We start from the raw sequence: 26,206 nt of genomic DNA, 5'->3' as shown, positions 1-26,206 counted from the left end.
GGAACCAGGGGAGCCAGAGGAACCAGAGGAGCCAGAATAACCAGAGGAACCAGAGGAGCCAGAGGAGCCAGAGGAACCAGAGGAACCAGAGGAGCCAGAGGAACCAGAGGAACCAGAGGAGCCAGAGGAACCAGAGGAGCCAGAGGAACCAGAGGAACCAGGGGAACCAGAATAACCAGAGCAACCAGAGGAACCAGAGGAGCCAGAGGAACCAGAGGAACCAGAGGAACCAGAGGAGCCAGAGGAACCAGAGGAGCCAGAGGAACCAGAGGAACCAGAGGAACCAGAGGAGCCAGGGGAACCAGAATAACCAGAGCAACCAGAGGAACCAGAGGAACCAGAGGAACCAGAGGAGCCAGAGGAACCAGAGGAGCCAGAGGAGCCAGAGGAACCAGAGGAACCAGAGGAACCAGAGGAGCCAGAGGAACCAGAGGAACCAGGGGAACCAGAATAACCAGAGCAACCAGAGGAACCAGAGGAACCAGGGGAACCAGGGGAGCCAGAGGAACCAGAGGAACCAGAGGAGCCAGAGGAGCCAGAGGAACCAGAGGAACCAGAGGAACCAGAGGAGCCAGAGGAACCAGAGGAACCAGGGGAACCAGAATAACCAGAGCAACCAGAGGAACCAGAGGAACCAGAGAACCAGAGGAACCAGGGGAACCAGGGGAGCCAGAGGAACCAGAGGAACCAGGGGAGCCAGAGGAACCAGAGGAGCCAGAGAAACCAGAGGAACCAGAGGAGCCAGAGAAACCAGAGGAAAGGTTAGAAAGTCTCATGTTGAAATCCTGACTGACATCTGACAACAAATTATATTGAATTAATAGATGAATCAATAAACAGAGTATTATATAGTAGTATATAGTATTATATAGTATTATATACACACACACATGCAGAACATAAAGTCACTGTATAAACACAAAAATAAAGTGGTAAACCAGGTGAAGTCTAATTAAATCTAATTAAATCAATATACATTTTAAATCAACATTTAATTAAATCAATTAATACAATAATGAAATAAAATCAATAGTAACATTTTTATAAAAACAATAAAAAATACATTAAATGAATCTATAACCAGGGTAGAATCTAAAAAATAAATAAATAAATAAAATAACTGTTAAACCAAGAGAAAAGGTTCAGAATGAGAAGATAAAAATAATAATAAAATATAAAACCTGACAGAATTAAATTTAATTTAATATTATTGAATGAAACTAAATAAATATATTTAAAAAAGAGCAAAATCATCAGTAAGAAAATATGGGAATTAAATATGGGTTTAAAAAATATTATGTAAAAGTATTTTTATTTCTTTCTGCCTCCCTCCCCCCCCTCTCTCTCTCTCTCTCTCTCTCTCTCTCTCTCCCCCTCTCTCTCTCAGTCTCTCCTCTCTCTCTCTCCCTCTCTCCCCCTCCCTCCCCCTCCCCGCCCTCCCTCCCCCCCCCTCTCTCTCTCAGTCTCTCCCTCTCTCAGTCTCTCTCTCTCCCTCTCTCTCCCTCTCTCTCTCTCTCTCCCCTCTCTCTCTCTCTCTCTCCCTCTCTCTCTCTCTCTCTCTCTCCCTCTCTCTCTCTCTCTCTCTCTGCTCTCTCTCTCTCTCTCTCTCTCCCTCTCTCTCTCTCTCTCTCCCTCTCTCCCTCTCTCTCTCTCCCTCTCTCAGTCTCTCTCTCTCTCTCCCTCTCGCCCTCTCTCCCCCTCTCTCCCCCTCTCTCTCTCTCATCTCTCTCCTCTCTCACTCTCTCTCTCTCTCTCTCCCTCTCTCCCTCTCTCTCTCTCCCTCTCTCAGTCTCTCTCTCTCTCTCCCTCTCCCCTCTCTCCCCCCTCTCTCTCTCTCAGTCTCTCTCTCTCCCTCTCGCTCCCCCTCTCTCCCCCTCTCTCTCTCCCTCTCTCAGTCTCTCTCTCTCCTCTCTCTCCCTCTCTCTTTCTCCCTCTCTCAGTCTCTCTCTCTCTCTCCCTCTCGCCCTCTCTCCCCCTCTCTCCCCCCTCTCTCTCTCTCAGTCTCTCCCTCTCTCAGTCTCTCTCTCTCCCTCTCTCTCCCTCTCTCTCTCTCCCTCTCTCTCTGTCTCTCGGTCTCTCTCTCTCTCTCTCTCTCTCTCTCTCTCTCTCTCTCTCTCAGTCCCCCCTCCCCCTTCTCAGGTTCCTCCCCCCTCAGGCCCCGCCCCCTCAGGCTCCTCCCACTATTTAAAGTTGCAGAGCGTCACTTCGCCTCTTCAGTCTTTCTCCTGAACTTTGTGTTTCTAGTTTCTCCGCGGAGGAAAAAGAAAAACTGGATTTTCTTCATGTTTCTTCAGATCGAGTCGATTTTTTTTTGTTATTTTTTTCTGACGAGGAGCGAAATGTAGAACAACCCCCAGGAAAACTCGCTTTTATTTCTAATCCAGCTGCGTGAATGTAATCCCACAGGGTTTTTTTCCACCTTGTTTTTTTTAAATATAATTTCCAGCATGAAGCCTTGAATGTTGGATTTGATTTATTGGACTTGTCCAGATGAACAGACGCTCCTGAAGTGACGGGACGAGATGGGGAAATGGGAGTTAACAATGGTGAGTGAGATTATTATCACAGATTGAATTAACAGATAAATCCAGGAGGTTTTACTGCAGTTTAATCTGACGATACTTTAGTTTTCACTCATAATTAACACGGACGTTTTCATTGAAATCATCTAATCCTCGTCTAAAGTCTTAAAGTAAATATAAAAAGTGACTAGTTAGTGTCTCATGAGTTTATCGTTATTTTTATATATCAGGACCCTTGAGTCTCAGCTGCTTTGAGTTAAACAGTCTCTGCTCACTTTTATGGATAAAAACTGGAGTTTAATGGTGAATAAAGCAACGAATCCTAACAACACTGAGCATTAAACCAAGTTAGAAATCTTAATCTGATAACTGGATTGTTTCTTTATTAGGTCTTCAAATAATGTAAGGAAATGTCCAGTGGCTGTTCTATAAAGCAGAGGTCAGAGGTCACGTATAGTGCACATCGTGTCTGACACATTAACTTAACATGTGAGAAATATTAACCAACACGAACCAGAGGAGCAGAAAATACTTCTGAGTCCAACACCTTTTACTTCAGTGGTCACATACAGTCCAGTTTCATTTAAAGTGAGTAAAATAATCCCATAATAACCTTTAAATTTCAACTTGAAGGTTTTTCTTTAGAGTACTCTTTATAAAAATGTCACAAAAACCAAACTATTATTATAGAAAATGACTCCAATCTTAACTAAATCCAATTTGAATGAAACTTTCTGCAAAATACAGTGAAATGTTCATAAAACTTCTATAACTGTTGTATTCTGGGTGTTTTTACAAACTCCCCCTGAGGCATCACAGTACCCGCTCTGCTCTCAGTGTCACATGTTGGGTCACCACTCTCAAGAAATCTGTAAAAAAATAAATAATAAAAAGTCTCCATGGCAACGGAGCTGATCTCCTACATGAGGATATTTTTTTTCAGTTTTTTGGGATTAATTCAGAAACAGTTAGTTGTTAACGTCCCAAAATCTAATGGATTGATCGTTGGATGAAAACAAATCATCCCTGAAGATTTCATGTAATTCGAGTAAAAAAGTTGGTAAAATACATACATACAACCCAAAGAATACACTTTTTATGTGAAGGTAAAAATAGTTTGGCTGGATTTTATAGGAACTTTTATTTTTATTTAAAACTTTAAAACGTTTTACCTCCATAAAGGTATTTAGAAGTCTTCCTATCCAACCATTGTTGATGTACCTCTTGAATGTATCTGAGTTGTGGAAAGTACCACGTTGATCCTCCACATGACTGCGGACTGTGTCACTTCACGTTCTGACTGATCGTATTCATGGTGGAAGATTTGGACCAGATATTTCTGACGGTCTCGTGCGGCATCAAACCAGGCCGCTAAAACCAAACGACTGCAGTATCTTCGTAGTACTGGAGATTTGTGGCGGCTGAATGCAGGTCTGATGGAACCGACTGAAGTTTTGAAGTCGTCGGTATAGATTTGAATCAAGGCCACGACGTTTTCTAGTGAAAACACTAAACTTTAGTTGCTTTTTGGGAGTTCGTTTCCACGACGACGGAGCTCAGAAATACTGAAAACACCATTTTTTTGAAAAACGCTCCCACTTCGTCTCCATGGAAACTGAGAAAATGCAACTTTTCAACAACGTTTCCTCCGTTGGGTCACGACTCCCAGTCCACATCTCCTGGGATGTGGTACCTTTATTTTGGCAGTCACCGTAATAACAATCCAACTTGGTAGTTTTAGTTTGACAGTCACCATAGTAACAATCCAACTTGGTAGTTTTATTTTGACAGTCACCATAGTAACAATCCAACTTGGTAGTTTTATTTTGACAGTCACCATAATAACAATCTAACTTGCTGGTCTGTCCACTAGAATGTCTGTGTAAGAACATTGTTACCTTCCCAAACAAAAGTGGAGCCATGAAACAGAGAGTGCTGTGAGGGGGATGATGATGTCTGGATTTATTCAGATTTATTTAAAATTTTTTGTTTATTTATTTTACCAACTTTTATTAACTGGAATAACACAAAGATTTTCAGGGATGTTTTGTCATCATCAAGGAGCAATCCAGTAGATTTTGAGACGTTAACGTTTAACCGTTTCTGAATAAATCCCCAAAACTTCAAAAGAAAAGTCTCGTACAAAGCGGAGGAGAGAGGCACCTCATGGAGGAGATCAAAGGAGATCAAAGGAGATCAGCGTCTGTTGTGACACCGTGATGTAGCTACCTGACAGGCTAGTTAGCATCAATATGAGTTAACGGCTAACATGCTAGCGATGCTAGCTCGGTTCCACAAACAAATGTGGTGTTGGTGAAGTTCTGCTCTACCGAGTGTAGCTCTAGTTAATGTTTACAGCGGATTGTTCTCTCTCTGTGTGTGTGTGTGTGTGTGTGTGTGTGTGTGTGGTTTCATTACAATTACAAACAACAGCACCAACTGCGAAGCTCTTGAAAAGCTCTCTGAAATCCATGTTTTCAGTTGAAAGGCGGCGGTTGAACCGTCCTGAGCGATCCGTCCCACGCTGAGACGGCGGTTGAACCGTCCTGAGCGATCCGTCCTGAGCGATCCGTCCTGAGCGATCCATCCTGAGCGATCCGTCCCACGCTGAGGCGGCGGTTGAACCGCCCTGAGCGATCCGTCCCACGCTGAGGCGGCGGTTGAACCGTCCTGAGCGATCCGTCCCACGCTGAGGCGGCGGTTGAACCGTCCTGAGCGATCCGTCCCACGCTGAGGCGGCGGTTGATCCGTCCTGAGCGATCCGTCCCACGCTGAGGCGGCGGTTGAACCATCATGAGCGATCCGTCCCACGCTGAGGCGGCGGGTCTGAATGGAGAACCGCCACCAGGCGGCGCCGTTCCACCCGCCAACACCGAGTGGGAAACAAAGCACAGCTTTCCGATTGTGTCGCCCTGATTCTCATTCCTCATGCAGGACAAAGGCTGTTGTGTGTCACAGACACTGAAGTCTTTGCTTCTGTCCAATCAGAATGTGAATGATGGTTCCCGGCGTGGGATTTCAACCCTCCAATGAAATCCTCAGCGTGTCGTCATGAGTGGAGGAGAACTCGTCCTCGATCAGTGTTTTTAATGATCTCGCCGTCATTCGCTCCTGGCTCGATTGGTCATAGATTAGATGGGAGTCATGCGAGAGTTGCTGCTGATGCCCGGGGCTGAACTGTATCGAGTTACACATTTAAAGGGACAGTACACATAGTTTACGTGAGAGTTTCAGTGGACTGATGTGACGATGGATCTCTGGAGAAGCTTTGGTGTTTTGTGGAAATAAGTCGCCTGGTTAAAGATTGTGGGAATAAGTCAGCTTGTCAAACTGAGCCGTGGTGTTTGGAACATGTGGGCGTGGTTAAAGACACATGCAACCAAAATGCATCATGGGAAAAGTAGGATTCTCTATTTTCTACAGGCTCAGTCACACCGAGTTTCATCATTAGTCGTTAAATGTCTCGTTAATTGTGACGTTGAATAAACCAGCAGATACGGAATCCTTCAGCGTTTATTTTGTAGATAAAACTACTAACAATACTTCTGTATTTACATTGGATCAACCAAACCAGTGTTTTCAAGTAGATTTCATAATAAAATCACAGAAATACAAATATTTTTGTTTACTGTAGCTCATCTTTAAGATCTGTGTGATCAGTTTTTCTTTCTTACGTTCATGTCGCGGAGTCCCTCAGGGCTCAGTACTCGGCCTCGTATTTTCCCAGATTTAATGATTCTTTAATCAGTTCATTGAGAAGAAAAATGTTTATCATTTGTTTGAAATGTTAATGTCCAGAGAGGTGAAACCTCAGGTATCCCCGGGTACAACCTGCGTCTGCACAGCTCAGGTCTTATCCTTTGTATTCTGTGGTTCTTTATTGATCCGGTTCCAGGTTCTGAAATCTTCATTTAGTTATGGATGTCCTTAGTCAGCAGAATCTCTGTAGATGTGTGGACAATCATCCTGTGGAGGAACGTCTCCGCTGAAGTAGCGACGCAGCCCCAGCCCTTGATGCTCCCTCCACCGTGCTTCACAGTGAGACGATGTAGTGTTGGTGTTTCGTTGCCGCTCTGGTTTCATGAGTCGATGAACGGGTTCTGTCTTCAGGGAGCCTCCGGCCTGCAGGGAGGTGAAGACGTGGTTCTTGGTGCTGGGTGGATTGTTCTCACTCCAGACTCGTCTTGTTTTAACGGAGTTCAACTTCACCAGTTTTCAGCCTCCAGAGTCAAACTGCACCGTGACGGAGGAACACGGAGTTTCATGATAAACAGTAAATAATCAACACCAGGATGTTTACGTCTTTCAGATTTTGAGATTTATTCATTCACAAGAAAATGTTTTATGATTTTTGTTCTGGGGTCAGGTGGTCCCTGCTCCTCTACTGCTGCTCTACTGCTATATTCCTCTACTGCTGCTCTACTGCTCTGCTCCTCTACTGCTGCTCTGCTCCTCTACTGCTGCTCTACTGCTATATTCCTCTACTGCTGCTCTACTGCTCTGCTCCTCTACTGCTGCTCTGCTGCTCTACTGCTGCTCTACTGCTCTATTCCTCTACTGCTGCTCTACTGCTCTATTCCTCTACTGCTGCTGTACTGCTCTGCTCCTCTACTACTGCTCTGCTCCTCTGCTGCTGCTCTACTGCTCTGCTGCTCTGCTCCTCTACTGCTGCTCTGCTGCTGCTCTACTGCTCTGCTCCTCTGCTGCTGCTCTACTGCTCTGCTGCTCCTCCCCAGCCGACGAGGAAAACTCTGGAAGCGTCCTGACATTTTCTAGCTGTTTTGTCTTCGTTTGCTTTCATGCGATTGAACCTTTTTCTAATCCTGTTTGTCAGTGAGAACGCTCTGTGGAACGCTCTGTGGAACGCTCTGTGGGACGCTCTGTGGGACGCTCTGTGGCACGCTCTGTGGGACGCTCTGTGGGACGCTCTGTGGGACGCTGGAGGCCATAATTGTTACCTGATAACATGTTTGCAGTCGAGCGTCGATCATAACAGAAATTAGGGATTCTCTGCGGCTCATCCAGGATCAGAGTCTCGGCTGTTGTGTCACTTGTTTTTGTCGACTCACGGAGGTTATTTTTAACCTCTTCATGGCTGGACCCCCCGTGGTGCTCCGTACCATGAAGAGGTTATTTTTAACCTCTTCATGGCTGGACCCCCCGTGGTGCTCCGTACCATCGCCAGATCCACATTGATCCATGTCAAGTAACCTGCACAGCCGTGGAGTTTTGGGCTCCGAGTTACACGTAGTTACACGTAGTTACACGTACCTTTCAAGTAGAATCGTTTTGTTTTCGCATTTTCGTTTCAGAAAAATTTGCATGAAAACAATGTAGTTTTCATGGCAGGCCACTAGTTGGTGCTGTTTGCTTTCACAATGAAACCACACCAATGTGGCAGAGAACACTATGCTCCAAACATTAACAAGTACACAGACGTGTGTACCTCGATCTACTGAGCATGTGCAGCAGAGCTAGTTACTTTCAGAGAATTATTATTTTTAGTTCAAGTCGAGGCTGAATTTGGGCAAAATTCCTGAGTAAATCTAGAATGATTCATTATAATCAAAGTTTTTCTTCAGAACAAAACATCAGCAAAATCTGTATTTCATGCAGAGTTCAGGAACCAAACTGTCAATCATTCTGCTCCTCGACTGTATGAACATTGAATTGAACACAATATGACCTTTAGAGGATTGTAAAAGTAGTGCAACATACTTCAGTACAACTCCGGTTTAAGGTGGAGGTTTAACTCGAAACTCTTAAGAAGTGGTCTGCATGCAGCAGCGTCGCTCTCTAAACTTTATAAGAAGCAGCTTTACAACACAAACTGTCACTGATCTCAGGAAAACAACCACAATAAACTTTTTAAAAGGTTTAAAACGTGATTTAGAAACTCCTTCACTTCATCTGAAAGTGTCCCGGGCATAAAAACAATATTCTTTCTGGATATATTTTTAATCAAGCTCCAGTGAAACTTTAGAATGGATCAGTTTAGATTGGTATTGATCGACATCACCATGTTTGGTATTGTGATTATTGATATCTGGATCAATCCGCCCACCACACCACTATATTGTCACGATTCCAACACATCAGGCTTTTAAAGCCTCCAACAAATAATCAAAATGAACTTCAAACCGTGTAAAACCCCTCCAATCCAAACCACCAGGGAGCAATACTAGGAAATACTGCAGTTTATTCTTCACTGTGTTGAGCTCTGGATTCACTATTAAAGCTCAATGCCTCAGTTAATTATTCAATAAGAATCAACAGTTTAGATCAAAACAGGATTTTTAGTAGAAATGAATCAAAGTAAGAGAAATGAAGGTTTAAGGTTTTAAAAAAGAAGAATTTTCCACAAATAGTCAAAAGTCTTTTTTGTCATTCGGATGTAATATTTTAGTATGAAATGATTTTACTCTAGAATAGATGGAAAAGTACTACAACAAGCTCAAACACGAACCAATTTTAACAAGATGATGAATATATATATATTTGTTGCTGTAATGACGGGGATGGAACCCGATTCACTGTTTGCAGGTATTTTAATTTCTTTTTCAAACATTTTCAATGATAATTGAAGAATTAAAACAAGAAACTTCATCAGTAATTCTACATTCACTTATATTTAGTTTCTTATTTACTGTTTGTTTAATTTGGTGTTTTTTAACTGGAGGATGAAGGATGAAACTTTAGGCTTTTGTTTATTTATTCATATATATGCTTTATATTTTATAATTTACACCACATATCTTACACTTCTTACACACACACACACACACATACAGTATATATATATATATATATTATAATATTTTGTTCTTTTATATAACACAAAGCATAGAATTGGTCAGTCTGTAGAGAAAAGGAGATTTAATGAGGTATTACTTCGTCCCGCTGGTCTAATAGGTTTGATTGCTGCACGATATCGAGTGAATCGATTCTGACTTCGTGTCTCGATCACAAATTGTTCAATGGATCAGATTTGTTCTCTTTCCAATCGGTTCCCTCGCCTTGGTTCTATGTTTTCTGTTCCGTGCAGCCGGATCATGACGTTGGTTTGTTGGTTCCCAGAACCCGGTGCAGGAGTGGGGCGAGGAGGTGGAGGACGGCGTGCTGTACGGCGTCACGCTGCGCCGGGAGCCCGTCCCGTCGTCCCCCACCGCCGAGGGCGACTCCAGCCCCGGGTCGGCGTTCATCCAGTACCGGACGTGCAAGGTGCGGCGGCTGAAGGCGGCCTCGCTGGGCCGGCTGGTCTGCCACCTGCTGGACGGGAGCTGCCAGGAGCAGGACTACGGGAAGATCCTCCTGTCCACCTACCGGACGTTCACCAGCACCGCCAAGCTCATCGAGCTGCTCTTCCAGAGGTACCGGCGCCATGCTGGACACCTTACAAAAGCCTCACAACGTTTCACACGGGATAAAATACGTTCATATATATATATATATATATATATATATATATATATATATATATATATATATATATAAATAAAAGAAAGCAAGTGAGGAGATTTTAGTCTTTCCAGGCATTTTTAACTGAACAATAATGATAAATGTGAGTTTGGTGACTTTCTAATACAAAAGCAGATTTCAGAGGTTAACCAGGTTTTCAGCAGCAGCTTACATTCAGCACAAGTTTTCTAGGAATTAGTTTCTACATGTAAAGTCTTCCTGCTGTTTAGGATTTTTTTAATTAGTTGTTTCTCGAAGAGAAAATCCAGCTTTACCTCCAGCCTCTTCAGCTCAGCGAGGCTTCAGACTGTGGAACAAGTAATACTTTAAATAAAACCTGTTACATCACTGACGGTTTCATGTGTCTTTCAATGTCAACAGAGACTGTGCCTTCTCAGATGTGGAACATGACGACTGCTACAAGAGGTTGGTGGCTGATTTCAGAGAAAAAATCTGTTAAATACTTTGGACTAACCCCCCCCCCCCCCCCCCCCCCCCTCCTTCCTGCCCCCCTCCCCCCCCCCCAGCCCGCTGCTGGCCTTCGTCCAGACCTGGTTGGATGAGTACAGCGAGGACTTCAGGGACCCGCCGCTGCACCCGGCGCTCCGGCTGCTCCTGGACCACCTGCGGATCAGCTCGGCCGTTCACGACAACATGCGCAGCCAGCCCAACTTCTGCTCGCTGGCGGGGCAGGCGGAGGAGCTGTTCCAGAAGCTCCAGGGTGAAGGTGAAGGTCCAACGTCACCATGAAGGACCAATCCATCAGATCGTGGGACGTTAACGGCGAAACGTTTCCCAATAAATCCCCAGAAAACTGAAGAAATGTCCTCATGGACGAGATCAGCGTCTGTTGCCATGGAGACACTCAGTGTTTCACAGTGACGTAGCTACCGACAGGCTCGTTAGCGTCGGTACGAGCTAATAGCTGTCAGGCATACTTGGTTCCACAAACAAATGTGGCGTTGGAGAAGGTTGTGCTCTACCGAGTGTAGCTCTAGTTGATTGCTATTGATTTGGGTCATCTGAGCTCTGCGGTTAATAGATTATAAAGTTGTCCATAAGTCGGTCGTGAAAGAACAAAACCTTCAAACCAAAAGACAATAACGGCATCTGCAGAGCCAGTCGAGATGCTCCCAAAGAAACGCGCTAAAAAAGTAGTTCAGTCCATTTTCTTTCAAGCAGGACGGGGAAGGACGTTTCACTCAGCAGCTCTTCCAGAACCTCCACCATTTATTATAGAAGTGGACCAAACTGCAGTACCACCATCAGCCATGAGGAGCAGCGTTGAGATTACAAGGTCAGAAATGGTAGAAGGTGTGGAAGACCTCCTGCTGATAAACTCTGCAGCTTTTCTCCACACTGCCCCCTAAGGCTGATGGTGGTACTGCAGCTGTTTGGTCCAGTGTAGATCCGTCTCCAGCACCAGAAGGTCTCTGTCTACACGCCATGTCATCATTGCAGCTAAATAGTTTAGTTTTCTTTTGTTTCAGATGTGGCTCCAAACGTCGGCTCAACTTCGGTGGATCCCGAAGAAACTTTGGTTTCTGAAAACTCCCCGAGTCAAAGCGGCGTGATGGATTTCTCCGCCACGACCATCGCCGAGCAGCTCACTCAGACGGACTCTGTATGTGACCATGAAGTTAAAGCCACGCCCATGCAGTTCTTTTCCACTGATGAATGTGTTTCCTTGACGTTTCAGGCTCTGTTTGTCAGAGTGCTTCCCTACCAGTGTCTGGGCTGCATGTGGTCTCAACGAGACAAGAAGGAGAACATGTCGCCCACCATCCGGGCCACCATCGCACAGTTCAACGCCGTCACCAGCCAGGTCATCGCCTCGCTGCTCTGCCCGCCCGCCGACCCCGCCGCCTCCCGCCTGCCCGCCGCCTCGCCGGTGCTGAGGGCTCGCGTCATCGAGAGGTGGATCAAGGTGGCTCAGGTGAGAGGCCGCCGTGCGTCCGGCTGCTGAGACTCGATCCAGAGAGCAAGTCGTCTCCAGATCCCAGCGCCGGCGGTTTAAACCCCCGAGCTTCACCTGGTTCTGGCTGATGGTGTTGGAGTGACGTGGGTGGAGATCAGAGGAGTCCAACATGTTCAGGCTGATTTCATCTGGAGTGGCTGAACCAGAAGAACCTTTAGAACCTTTAGATGGAAACTCTGGGAGAGTTTCCAAGATGAAACACCGAGATTCTCACTAACAACAAGAAAATTACTCCAATCTCAACATGAAATCAATTTTAAACTTCTCCTCCTCCTCCTCCTCCTGTTCACTTCCTCCTGTTCTCCACCTCCTCCTGTTCTCCTCCTCCTCCTGTTCACCTCCTCCTCCTGTTCTCCTCCTCCTCCTGTTCACCTCCTCCTCCTCCTGTTCTCCTCCTCCTCCTGTTCTCCTCCTCCTCCTCCTCCTCCTGTTCTCCTCCTCCTCCTGTTCTCCTCCTCCTCCTGTTCACCTCCTCCTCCTCCTGTTCACCTCCTCCTCCTGTTCTCCTTCTCCTCCTGTTCTCCTCCTCCTCCTGTTCACCTCCTCCTCCTCCTCCTCCTCCTGTTCTCCTCCCCCTCCTGTTCTCCTGTTCTCCTCCTCCTCCTGTTCACCTCCTCCTCCTGTTCTCCTCCTGTCCTCCTCCTCCTCCTGTTCTCCTCCTCCTCCTCCTGTTCACCTCCTCCTGTTCTCCTCCTTCTCCTCCTGTTCTCCTCCTCCTCCTCCTCCTCCTCCTGTTCTCCTCCTCCTCCTGTTCTCCTCCTCCTCCTGGTCTGGTCGGTCCAGAAACCTTCAGTATTCTAAGGTTCTAGCTCCTCCTTGATTTTCCTCATTTGAATATTGGATCATAGGAGCTACATTCAGAATCTGCTGTGTCTGTGTGAGCTGGACTGGCTCCGCCCACACATGCCCATCTTGGGAAGAGGAGGAAGTACTTCCTCTCGTGGTGCCATGTGCCAGAGCAGAGCTGCCTAATTGTGGGAGGAGTCAAAGGGAGGGCCTACCTTGATTGGGATTGGCTAAACCCCCGATGACACTATATAGGGTTTGATTTCTGATTGGCTGCTTGGAGCAACACACTTTTTAAAACCTGAAACAAGCCAGGGACAGAGAGGACAGACTGTCTTCACTTCTGGGACGTCAGTCCAGGTATGGGGACGAGTAGTACTGCTGGAGAACCTTTAGGAAGTGGATTAGCAGAATATGAGCCTTTAATAAAACCTTCTGTTGCACGATACGGTGAAATCCAGAAAACCTGTCATAACTGTTGCATTCTGGGTGTTTTTCCGCCCGGACGCCGCGGCTCTGAGGCTCGTGCTGTTTGCTAGCTTTCATGGCTGCAGCAGCGATGTCTCAGCTGGGCTCCGTGTTACATCAGACTACTGTTAAGAAACTTGAATTAAAAATCAGTGTTTTCTTTGAAATATTTACATTTTCCTAGATGGTTCGTCCACGTTGGAGCCGCTTGGCGCCCGGTTTTGATCCACAGGCCTCATGTTTGACGCCTCTGATGTCAGCTCTGGTTACACAAGTTAAAAAAAGTTAAAAACGAAACTTTGGTTGCATTTCGTCTCTTCTTTTACACGACGATGCAAGTTGTAGTAACAGAAAATGATTTTGTTCAGCATTGTTATTTGTCCTTTTGTAAATACTTCTAGATATTTGGAGGAAGTTTGTACTTCTAAGGTAATCAAAGCAAAATTGTAATGAACACCTGCTGTATTGTTCCTGCACTAATGGCAATAAACGTCTATTTTGTGGGTTTTTTAATATATAAATTAACCCTAAAAACTTTTAAACTAATCAAATCCTCTGATTTTGTGTTTTTCCTGCAGGAATGCCGACGCCTGAAGAACTTCTCGTCTCTGCGGGCGGTCCTGTCGGCCCTGCAGTCCAATGCAGTTTACCGGCTGAGGAAGACCTGGGCTGCCGTCAGCAGGTCGGTAGATAATCCACGGTGCAAAGGCTGCTTCTCTTCACGCCGTCCTCCTTTTCTTTTACGTGGCTTTAGCACATAATAATGTTTTAACGAGGCCGTTCTGCCCCCGTCGGGGGCAGTTCAGAGGCCGACCCGGATCCAGAGCCGGGTCGTGAACCGCAGTCCAAGGAACAGAACAGAGTGACTCACAACTTTGCAATTTCCTTTTTTTTTTCATTGTGTCAGCATCGAGCGGCATAAACAAGTGGCGACATGTGAATTTTTAACTGCGCTCACTCTGCATTTTGTTGATGATTACAGGATCATATTTCTGGATTAACGGCGTTTCTCTTCTGTTGAAGGGAAAACATGGCCGCCTTTGAAAACCTGTGGGAGACGTTCCCTGACGAGAACTGCGTGTTGACCAACAGAGAGCTGCTGCTGGAGGTGAGACAAGCACTCCACTGTTTGCAGATTTGTCACGTCGCCTCTTGAGCTTTGTGAAAACGCATGAATCTGATTCAGCAGAGACTCTCCTGAAACCAGAACCGTTTCCCTGCAGTACCAGATTTCAACACAGGTGGCGCCAGAACTTACAATAACAATCCAACTTTGTCTGTTTGTACGAATGTCCCTGTGCTGCCATTGTTAATGTTTATATCGTATTGTTCTCTATGCACATTCAAACAAACGGCACCCTCTACTGGTCCAATATGGAACTGCAGTTTTCATCATTTCTGCGGTTTGCGTGGAAATGGATAATTTCATAACGTTGCCAGGGAAACGTGCAGAGAAATGTGAAGCACATCGGACTACAGCAGCGTTTGTTTGGTCAGTAGTTCTAATGAATTGAAGTGGGAAAGGCCTCCGCAACAGGGTGTGTCCCTCTTATGTTACATAATAGAGAAATCCTGCACAACATCTCTTTATTCTCCATTTAACCAATCAAAGAGCCAACCCAGCCCAACATTTACAGATAAATGAATCATAAGAGGAACTTGTAATGACGTGTCTCGCCCCGTCACACCAGAGACAATCACATGACCACTTCAGTCCCAGTTCAGTCACCTTGTTGTCCAACAGGAGGACGTCGGGCTGTAAAATGGAAACTTCGCAACGTCGACTCAAATTAAACATTCAAACCTTTTTATCAAGCTGGTGACCCTTTGATATAATCTGATTCTATGCACACAGACTCGGTGTAGTTAGTCTGTTTTTAATGCAAAAAGTCATATTCAAGCCAATTCTTTGCAAATAACATGGATAGTTGGATCCAGAAATGATGCAGTGAAAATACAAACACACAGTATTTATTAGTAATAACAGCAAATACTGTATACCAACAAGGATAATGGAGGAATGAAGAAAGGGATTTAATGATGTAATGTGATTTTATAACTGAATAAGAGCAATCACAGATTTCTGACGTCTGCTGAAGGTCGACCTGGACTCGGGAAGAATCTTACAAACAGTCAAACAGACAGACTAAACAAAACTTCCTTGGCAAATGTAATAATATATGAAATACCAATATTATAACACATCCTGGGAATATTATGTATATAAGAAAAAACTAAACAACTAGAAATAATGAAACAAATAAAAACAACTATATATAATGTGCACAGTGTGAATGCAGTATTAATTCGACCTATTTTAGACAGAAAATATGTGGAATGTTTTTGCTTTAATCATTTATTAGTCTGATTGTTTCCTGTTTATCCTCCACACACTTAAATCGCCTTCACCTCTCATTACCAACTTTTCACTGCTGGATCTGATGTTTGAGACACAACCTTTCCCCAACAGTGAGAGTCCAGGAGAGGCCTCTGCAGCCAGGAGAGGCCTCTGCAGCCAGGCATTCCTCTGCAGCCAGGAGAGGCGTCTGCAGCCAGGCATTCCTCTGCAGCCAGGAGAGGCCTCTGCAGTCAGAAGAGGCCTCTGCAGTCAGAAGAGGCCTCTGCAGCCAGGAGAGGCCTCTGCAGCCAGGCGGTCCTCCACGTTGCGCAACAGGAAATAATCCTGCTCACAAGCAGTTTGGCCGCTCGTCGCCGTCAGACGACCAGATCGGCGGTGTTTGTCACAACAGAACTCGCCAGGCTTGATTTCATAGACGTGTTGTGACTTGATCTGAAAATCTCCCGGTGTCAAACGTCAGGACGTCCTCCTATAAATGTCCTCAGGTTTATGTTTGACCTGCAACGGTTAATGTTTACCGGCTGCTGCATTCTTTTACTGCTGGACAACTTCAGCTTGATTCAAAACACAAATAAAGTCTGAATGCAGACGGTTGCTGCTGTGGGAGGCTTCAGCTGTGTGGAGAAACACTCCTCTAGAAAAACACTCCTCCTCTAGAGAAACACTCCTCTAGAAAAACACTCCTCCTCTAGAGAAACACTCCTCCTCTAGAGAAACACTCCTCCTCTAGAGAAACACTCCTCCTCTAGAGTTGCTGCTGTGGGAGGCTTCAGCTGTGTGGAGAAACACTCCTCTAGAAAAACACTCCTCCTCTAGAGAAACACTCCTCTAGAAAAACACTTGTCCTCTAGAGAAACACTCCTCCTCTAGAGAAACACTCCTCTAGAGAAACACTCCTCTAGAAAAACACTCCTCCTCTAGAGAAACACTCCTCTAGAGAAACACTCCTCTAGAGAAACACTCCTCTAGAGAAACACTCCTCTAGAAAAACACTCCTCCTCTAGAGAAACACTCCTCTAGAGAAACACTCCTCTAGAGAAACACTCCTCTTCTAGAGAAACACTCCTCTAGAGAAACACTCCTCTTCTAGAGAAACACTCCTCTTCTAGAGAAACACTCGTCCTCTAGAGAAACACTCCTCTTCTAGAGAAACACTCGTCCTCTAGAGAAACACTCCTCCTCTAGAGAAACACTCCTCCTCTAGAGAAACACTCCTCTAGAGAAACACCCCTCTAGAGAAACACTCCTCTTCTAGAGAAACACTCGTCCTCTAGAGAAACACCCCTCTAGAGAAACACCCCTCTAGAGAAACACTCCTCTTCTAGAGAAACACTCCTCGTCCTCCAGAGAAACACTCGTCCTCCAGAGAAACACTCGTCCTCTAGAGAAACACTCCTCTAGAGAAACACTCGTCCTCTAGAGAAACACTCGTCCTCTAGAGAAACACTCCTCCTCTAGAGAAACACTCCTCTAGAGAAACACTCGTCCTCTAGAGAAACACTCCTCCTCTAGAGAAACACTCCTCTAGAAAAACACTCCTCTAGAGAAGCACTCCTCCTCTAGAGAAACACTCGTCCTCTAGAGAAACACTCCTCCTCTAGAGAAACACTCTAAGATTTCCAATTCATTGCAAGTCAGGGTTTCTTCGTAATGAAAATTTACTTCAACACAAGTGCTGTAAAAAAAAAATTCAATAAAAAAAGTCTGGACTTGTCCCAGTCCTCCTGATCAGCCACTCTGGACATTCCTGCAGAGACACATGTTGCACATCTCAAATAATTTACGTTAACAACAATGAATCTCTTCAATAATCCAAAAACCTCAATGAAATATCATCCGGGGCTCAAGAACTGTGAAAGAGGCCGTTCTGTTTCTGTGTTTCCATTTTGTTGGGTTCTGGTTTCTCTGAGCTGAGTTTCACTGTATGTGTTCTACAGGACGGCGGCCAAACGTCTGTGGACAACGGTTCTCCCAAGATGTCCAAGCGCTGTCCCCTCCCCCGGCAGATGGTGAGGCTCCGCCCACCCCTGAAGGGATGTTTTCTCAATGTTCTCGGGATGCTGAGCGGGTTTGTCGGAACGTTCTCACAATGCTCTCTTGATGATCTTGCGGCATGATCTGATTGTTCCCAGGACGTTCTCTCGGGGTGTTCTCGCAATGCTTTTTGGCAACGCTCTCACGACGCTTACGCAACGTTCTCTGGATCCTCCGCGGACGTTCTCTGGATCCTCCGCGGACGTTCTCTCAGGATGCTGTTGAGATGCTATGGGGGCGTTTTCTGAATGTTGTCAGGATGCTGAGGAGGGGTGGTTGGGGCGTTGTGGGGACGCCCTCAGGACATTTACGGAATATTCTCGCGTCGCTCTTGGGACGTTCTCGCGTCGCTCTTGGGACGTTCTCGCCATGTTCTTGTAACGTTCTCTCTGTGTTCTTGTAATGTTCTCGCAGTGTTCTTGTAACGTTCTCTCAGTGTTCTTGTAACGTTCTCTCAGTGTTCTTGTAATGTTCTCGCAGTGTTCTTGGGATGTTCTCAGGACATTTTCCAAATGTTCTTGGGATCTGAAATGAAGCTTTGTGGCCCTCTCTTACCTTATAACACAAACTTGTCCTCTGAGGGTGTTTTAGGTTTGCACAGTACTTCTCGTACTACAAGAAGGCCACCAGAGAGCTGACTCTGCCCCTGAGCAGTGGGTGGAGTATCTGTGGCATGGCAGAGGCCCGGGCCTATCTTTAGCATGGCTCGGCTCTCAACAAGTTTCAAATGGCCTGGATCACCCGGATTACAGGACAGTAATAATAGAGCAGCGGGGACTGTCATGAGTCATACTACATTCTCCCGGGTTGTAATCTGAAGCCACAGAACTGGCTGAAGCAGATTTCAGTCATAAAAGAGGATCTGCTTTTAAAGGAGACGGTTGATATGTGGTCTTGTTGCAGAGCTCCTCCAGCGGGGTGGTTCCTTACCTGGGCACGTACCTGACCGTCCTCACCATGCTGGACACGGCCCTGCCCGACACTCTGGAGGTACTTCTTCCAGTATTTAGTAGTTTTCATTGTCTCCAAATGTAGGAAGCCGAGCAGTCCGCGGTGCAGTGGCTCCTCAGCGGTGACAACAGGAAGAGCCACTAAACAAATCTGATGTGTTCCAATGGTTCTTCTCTCCCTCTCATCGTCTCACTGATATGAAATGACATCTGTATCCACACAGCCTCTTGCTTATGACAGCGTCCTCTTTGTCTTCTGAACTCTTGAACTGCTTTTCTATGTATTTTTCCAAGTATTATTGATTGTGAAAGCCGATGGAGCAGTGAATGTGAACAATGCGCTTGTTTTCTCAGGGCGGACTCATAAACTTTGAGAAGAGGAGGAGGGTGAGTGTCTCTCCACATTACTCGCCATGTTCTGTCTTTCATTTTCACCCTCTGAGGTGAAAACATGAAGCGTCTGACACATTCCTGAATCTGTCATTCTACAAACACGCCAGAGCTTTTGAACAGTAACACCAGAGGACGGAGACGTGCCGTCGTCCGTCTCACAGCTTGGTCTTTGGTTTTTTGTTCTTCTGGCAGGAGTTTGACGTCCTCTCACAGATCCGAGCGCTGCAGGCCTCCTGCTCCCTGTACAGCCTCCCACTTCACCACCGAGTCGCCGCCTGGCTGCAGGAACACAAACTGCTCACTGACCAGGAGAGGTGAACCCCACCCCCCCACCCCCCCACCCCCCAAACACACAACCATTAACACACACGATATGATCACAAGTGGAGGAGCTCAGAGCTCCAGGCGTCCAGGCGTTACGTAATCCCTGAAGGCCTTCTGTTGACTCTACATGTGGAATAATGAGACACTTCAGGGGTTTTATTGTAGAATATTTTCTAAGAAATGCTGAAGGTTTGCTGCAGTCTGGGGACACGTTAGGTGAACGAACTGAAACGCAGCCCGAACAAAAGAAAGTGAATTTCAACACGATGCAGAGGAGGGCAGGTGAGAATGAGGGTGTGAGGTTTTATTGATCTCATGAAGGGAGGAAGAGCCAGAGCTCCCAGCGCCGGGCTGTCGGGGCGGCAAAGATGGACGACACAGAAAAACTGGGCGACCTCACAGTGAATGCTAAAGACTGAATGAGGCGACCTGGTGAAGTGGAGAAAGTGATGGGCGACGCGAGGGCGCAGCCACCAGGACAGTTAAAATAATCATTTCATCTGAGAGTTGCTGTCCAATGTGACTGTTTCTAAGTAAATCTTCCTGTTCGGTCCTCGTATCGTCCTGATTGATACTGGATGTGTTGGACTCCTGATCTCCTCCATGCAGGAGGATTCTTTACATTGAGCTCTGGACCTTTGCCTCCAGCGGGGATCAGGCTGATCCGTCCACACGGTTGTAAAAATGAGTTGTTTGTGTGCAGCTACGAGTTGTCGAGGCAGCTGGAGCCGCCCGTCGACTTGTGCTCGCCGACCTCCTGGAGCCACCGAACGCTCAGCAAGAAACTCTCCTCGTGAGTCATCGCCACGCATTTCCATATTCAAACACACGTCGTGTGAGCATTTGACTGTGAACACACCCCTGCAGACAGCACGGGGGTGTGTGTGTGTGTGTGTGTGTGTGTGTGTGTGTGTGTGTGTGTGTGTGTGTGTGTGTGTGTGTGTGTCTGTCTGTCTGTCTGTCTGTCTGTCTGTCTGTCTGTCTGTCTGTCTGTCTGTCTGTCTGTCTGTCTGTCTGTCTGTCTGTCTGTCTGTCTGTCTGTCTGTCTGTCTGTCTGTCTGTCTGTCTGTCTGTCTGTCTGTCTGTCTGTCTGTCTGTCTGTGTGTGTGTGTATGTGTGTTGCATAACGTGTCCATAGGAACCATATGACAGGTGTGAAGCTGTTCATGTTTCCTCCTTCAGCCTCCTGACTGTAACAGACGGCTTGAAGAAGCTTCCTCCGGATCAGATCAGTGTTTCCTCCTCTGGATCCAGTGGATCTGAGATGGACGACCTGTCCTGCCCTCCGTCGGGCGGCTCCATCAGGATGAGGGTAAACTGTGGCTGTTATCCTCCGTCACGAGTGTCTACGCGGTTCTGTGTAAACGTGGAATTCTTCTGAAATCCTGAAAACTGATGTAGTTTTCGCATTTGGCCACTAGTTGGCACTGTGACGAAGGTCCCGTTCGCACGTCAAGGTTTCAAGTGAAAACTCGTTTTCATTTCAGAAAAGTTTTGCGTTTATACAGCAACGTTTTAAAAACAGAAACACTAAAGATGTCGTTGTCCTGTTGAAAAGTGATCCTCCGTTTCCATGGAGACCAAGTTGGAGCATTCGTTGGTGACTCTGAGCACCGTTGTTGTGTAAACCCCCACCTTCCCCAAAGTGCGAGGAAAGTTTTCCATTTTCCCTGGAAGACGTTGTGTAAACCAAACCTTCCCGGGAACACGGAGACTAAAACGCTGACCTCAGCGTTTCCTCCTCCTCTTTCTCACCTTCAGTCTTTCCACGGCTCCTGCACCAACGTGTCCGAGGCCTTCTCCTCCGCCTCGTCCTGCTCCTCCTCCCCCTCCTCAGCTGCTTCGTCCGCCGACTCGCCGACTCCGCCCACCTCCTCCTCGTCAGACGGCGGCGCCGTGCGGCCCAAAGCTCAGATCTGCCACCACAAGCGCTCGGTGTCCATGACGTCGCTGCCGCTCTACAACCGGCAGGTCGCCGACTCCTGCATCGTCCGAGTCAGCGTGGAGCTCGGACACCACAACGGAAACATGTACAAGAGCATCCTGGTGAGTACTGGAGTATAAGAGAGTACTGAAAACCCCTCTGACTCAAATAATACTCGTCCCAGTAATGACCGTAATGTTGTCAATGAAGATGATCATGTTCGTTAGTAGAATTATAATGATGATGATTAAAATGATAAGAATGCTAAGTTATAAAAATGTTCTTCAAATGTTTTAATGGAATTCTTTTATTTTAGTTGATTCATTTTTTTAAGCTCTGAACTATTTTTGATAATAAAACCATACATTGAAATATAAACTTAAATTGATTTAATGCTGTGATACAAATTAAAATGGAATATTATAATCCTTATAATTCTTTCCATTGTTTCACCTTTTACCATGTTTTTCTTTTAGTTGATTCTTTTTTTCTCGCTCTGAAATATTCTTACAAATATTCTTACTTCTTTTTAGGCTTTTACCAGGTTTTTATTTTTATTTTAGTTGATTGACCTTTTTGTGTTCAAGCTCTGAAATATTTTTCAAATAATACTAATGCTAATAATAATAAAATAATTATAAGCTGCATTAAAATATTGAATAGAATGAATAAAAACGCAAAGTTATACAATTTTGATTTAAATCTTTTTAATAGCATTTATTTTCTTTTATCATGTTTTTATCTCGGTACATTTTTTTTAAGCTCTGCAATATTTTTCAAAATTATTTTCTCTTCACTTTTTAATATTATCACCACATTTTGTGATGAATTTTTATCTCATCAAGCAGCAAATTAATGAGAAATATTTATACAAAGTTTGATCCCTTTTTGTGGTGGATTGTATAATTCGACCTGCTCAGGTGGTCTTCAGGAGTCGGTCTCAGAGCCTCTCCCACGTTTCAGCTGACTTTCTAAACAAAACGCTCTCGACTCCTTCTGCCTTCCAGCTGACCAGCCAGGACAAGACGGCTCAGGTGATCCAGCGAGCGCTGGAGAAGCATCACCTGGAGCACCTGAGGCTGCAGGACTTCACGCTGACGCAGGTCATCTCCCCGGAGAGAGGTCAGCACTCGCTTTCTCTTCCTCATTCAAACTTCCTTCCTCTCATTTCTTCTCAAACGTTAGAATGACAACATGGCCGCCAGACTTCAGCCTGAACCCAGACGATTCCCCCTCCAACATGGCCGCCAGACTTCAGCCTGAACCCAGACGATTCCCCCTCCAACATGGCCGCCTGACTAAACCCTGAACCCAGACGATTCCCCCTCCAACATGGCCGCCAGACTTCAGCCTGAACCCAGACGATTCCCCCTCCAACATGGCCGCCAGACTTCAGCCTGAACCCAGACGATTCCCCCTCCAACATGGCCGCCAGACTAAACCCTGAACCCAGACGATTCCCCCTCCAACATGGCCGCCAGACTAAACCCTGAACCCAGACGATTCCCCCTCCAACATGGCCACCAGACTAAACCCTGAACCCAGACGATTCCCCCTCCAACATGGCCGCCAGACTAAACCCTGAACCCAGACGATTCCCCCTCCAACATGGCCGCCAGACTAAACCCTGAACCCAGACGATTCCCCCTCCAACATGGCCGCCTGACTAAACCCTGAACCCAGACGATTCCCCCTCCAACATGGCCGCCAGACTAAACCCTGAACCCAGACGATTCCCCCTCCAACATGGCCGCCAGACTAAACCCTGAACCCAGACGATTCCCCCTCCAACATGGCCGCCAGACCGACGAGCAAATTAGAACAATTTCACAAATTTTAACAGATTTCTTAAGAGTAGCAACACGACGCTGAGATATCGCTGATGCTGCCATGAGCCTCAAAGAAATGACAATATATGTTGTCAGGGTGTAAAAACTCCCACAATGCAACAGTTCTTAGGGACATTTCACCGTCCAGGCTTCATGTTGGAACCGTTTGAGTTTATGAAACATCGACATCACGTATCCTCTGCGCCGCCACAGCAAAAAGTGTCAGGTTTAGATTTAAAGGCACTATTTTACAGGTCCGGTCCTCTTGAGATGAAATCGACCTTTGGCTAAGCTCCGCCCCTTTAGTTACAGTTACTAACTCCGACAAGTCGTCGCAGCTCAAAACCACAACAGATTGTTGAGTGGAGGGTGAGTTTACCTGGTGGGGGAGGGTTAGTGAGGATCAACAGCATGACGCTAGCGGCGCGGCCCTCTAGTGGTCATCGGGCTGATTGATATTGTACGACGAGTATTGCTAAGATCAGAAAAGACATCGCGTTACTCTAGAACAAACGTAGACGTTCTTGTTTCTAGTTGAGTTTGTGCGTTCTGCCTCACACTTTAATTCAGTTTGTCCATGTTTTGTTTTGGAAATAGGATCAAATAAAGCCCCAGGTTGAACCTTTCAGGATACCGCGCAAAACATCGTGGGACATTCGGACATTTGTGACGTAAAAATAATCAGTCGGCTGTTGGTTGTTGAATACTATTGGTTCGTTTGCATCCGGGGGCGGGGCTTAGCCAAAGGTTAATTGGACTGTATGTGGCCCTTGAGTTAACACGCCTGCACTCAATTGCGTCTCATCTCGGGCTCTTTGGCGCCCCCCAGTGGCGGCCCGGTGGTTTATTCACACAGTCTGTGTTCCAGCGTTCCACCATTTTGTTCTTTCATGAGCCCGGACTAAAGCAGCCGTTCCACTTCTCAGTTCCACTTTTTCTCAAACTGTTTGTCTCCAGAGCTGCTGATCCCAGACAAAGCCAACGTCTTCTACGCCATGTCCACCACGGCGAACTACGACTTCGTGCTGCGTCGCTACCACCAGAGCCAGAAGAAGCCGCTGCAAGGGACGTCCAGTCTGGGACGGTTCACCAAGTAGACGCCAGACGAGTTTTGATTTTAACTCCCGCTTGATTTGACGGTTTATTTTTACGGAAACAGGAAGCTTCAGAAGCACTTTAGGACGGCCGCTTTGATTGGACGTCGGTGCAAATCCTGCCTTGAAGCCAGAGCGCAAGAGAGAAACATTCCTTGAATAACACCACCGACCTGATTTTTACTGGGATGGTGAGACGGGGGAGGGGGGGGGGGGGGGGGGGGGGTCGGATGCTGTGGAACAGCCTTCGTTTTAAAAAGGGAATCGAGGTCAGTTGGGAATGAAGTCGTGAGACATCCGAGAAGTCGGCGAGTGACGCGTGTCGCTCTCGCCAAGTGGTTTCACATCGACTCTGGCGGTGTTGGAGTGACACTCAACTGGAAGGGTGGCATTCCTTGGTGGTGTGGGGGGGGGGGGGGGGAGACGACTTCACGCTACAACCATCGTCTGAGTTTTCATTACCTGACGGCTTCAAGAGGTTTTGTATTTGTTTTCAATGTGATTCACTTTGATGGCGATTTTCTATTTAATTAACACATTTTTGATTAGTCATGATTCAGGCAAAAAAAAAGCGCCAATTAGGCTTTTCTATATATTTCCATTGTGATTCACTCTGACTGCACTTTTCTGCTGAGTCATTACTTGTCGGGAGAATCGAGGACTCCTGAATTTGAACAAGACATTATAGACATGGTGAGCTAAAGACTTTGTTTCCACTCTGGTTTCATCAGCATATACTACCTTTATCTGGTGAACATATGTTTTGCTGAGTCATGACTAAAGAAAATTTGAGGGGTACCCTCTTGTAGAGTTTTTATTTATTGTCACTGTGATTCACTTTGATGGCACCTTTTTATTTAATGAACAGATTTTTGATAAGTCATGACTCGGGCATAAATAGTGCTGTGTGAAGAACTCCATAACACATACAACCAGTCTTACCGAGTCATGACTAGAGGAAGAAATCCTGAAAATTAGAGGCGAAGCCTCTTCCCTGTACTTAACCTAAGGCTTGTAGAGATTTTTAATGCTGTAATTCACTTTGGTGGTACCGTTTCAGTTAATGCACCAGATTTTTACTGAGTCATGACTCATCCCAAAAAAGTACATCATAACAAACTGCCATCTGTGTTTTCAATGTTGGTGCCAATTAGCTGAAGGCTTTGAGTTTTTGTATTTATTTCAATTGTGATTCACACTGACTGCACTTTTTTTTTTGCTGAGTCATTAATTGTGAGGGAAAATTGAGGACTCCTGTGTTTGATTAAGACATTATGACTATGTTGAGATAATGACTTCCACTGTGGATTCATCTGGATTTACTCACTCTTTGTGGTGAACACTTTTTTGCTGACTCATGACAACAGGAAAAATATCCTAAAAATTAGAGGTGAGCCATCCTGTGGAGTTTTATTGATTTTCAACGTGATTCACTTTGATATCACCTTTTTTTATTTAAGGAACCGATTTTTTCTGAGTCATGACTCATCCCAAAAAACTACACATAACACGTTTATGATGAGTCATGACTCAAGGTTAAAATCCTGAAAAGTAGAAGTGAACCCTTGCATCTGTAGATGGCCTCGGACTTGTAGTTTTTGTGATTATTTCCACTGTTCCTTTTTATTTAATGAACTGCTTTGTCATGACTCAGCAAAAATGTGTTTGTCCATTATGGTGTTCTTTTTTTTTTTTTTTTTTTTTTTTAACAGTCATGACAAGAGAAAAAATTTCCTGAAAATCAGAGGTGAACCCTCTTGTAGAGGTTTTTTTTTATTTTTTTTTTATTTTGTACTGTGATTTCCTTTGAGAGCACCTTTTTAGTTGAAACGGGTTTTTGCCGAGTCATGACTCGAAGGGAAAAAAGAAATCACTCGATCTTACTGGCTACAAATATTGTCCTATTTTGTGATAAAGATTTAAAATGTCAACACTGGATCATCTTTTTGTTTGTTTTGTTGATGTCATGGTATTGAACAGGTTTGTTTGGGACTTGATGATATAAAACGCTGCTGCTGCTTCCATCGACTCTGATCGTTTGATTTGATAAAGATCACATTTTGTCCTCCCAGCTGAAGCTCCGGGGA

The 26,206-nt window shown here is 45.7% G+C and overlaps 1 protein-coding gene across 1 annotated transcript; it reads left to right on the top strand.

Annotated features, from left to right (window-relative positions):
* Positions 1-2,215: 2,215 nt before the first annotated feature.
* LOC308124986 (ral guanine nucleotide dissociation stimulator-like 1) lies at positions 2,216-24,249 on the top strand. Its single transcript, XM_080488424.1, has 17 exons — positions 2,216-2,546; positions 9,600-9,892; positions 10,362-10,406; positions 10,508-10,707; positions 11,471-11,604; positions 11,680-11,916; positions 13,791-13,894; positions 14,236-14,320; positions 17,509-17,580; positions 18,509-18,595; positions 18,910-18,942; positions 19,141-19,262; positions 19,976-20,065; positions 20,455-20,584; positions 21,034-21,318; positions 22,204-22,318; positions 23,983-24,249. Exons 1-17 carry the CDS (start codon positions 2,523-2,525, stop codon positions 24,120-24,122), a joined length of 2,196 nt encoding a protein of 731 aa, XP_080344550.1. The 5' UTR covers positions 2,216-2,522; the 3' UTR covers positions 24,123-24,249.
* Positions 24,250-26,206: the final 1,957 nt, after the last annotated feature.

The sequence above is a fragment of the Lipophrys pholis genome (genome assembly GCF_963383615.2).
Source record: "Lipophrys pholis genome assembly, chromosome: 19".
Lineage (NCBI taxonomy): Eukaryota > Metazoa > Chordata > Actinopteri > Blenniiformes > Blenniidae > Lipophrys > Lipophrys pholis.
Note: the sequence above shows the minus strand (reverse complement) of the source record. Positions and strands in the feature narration are given on the sequence as shown.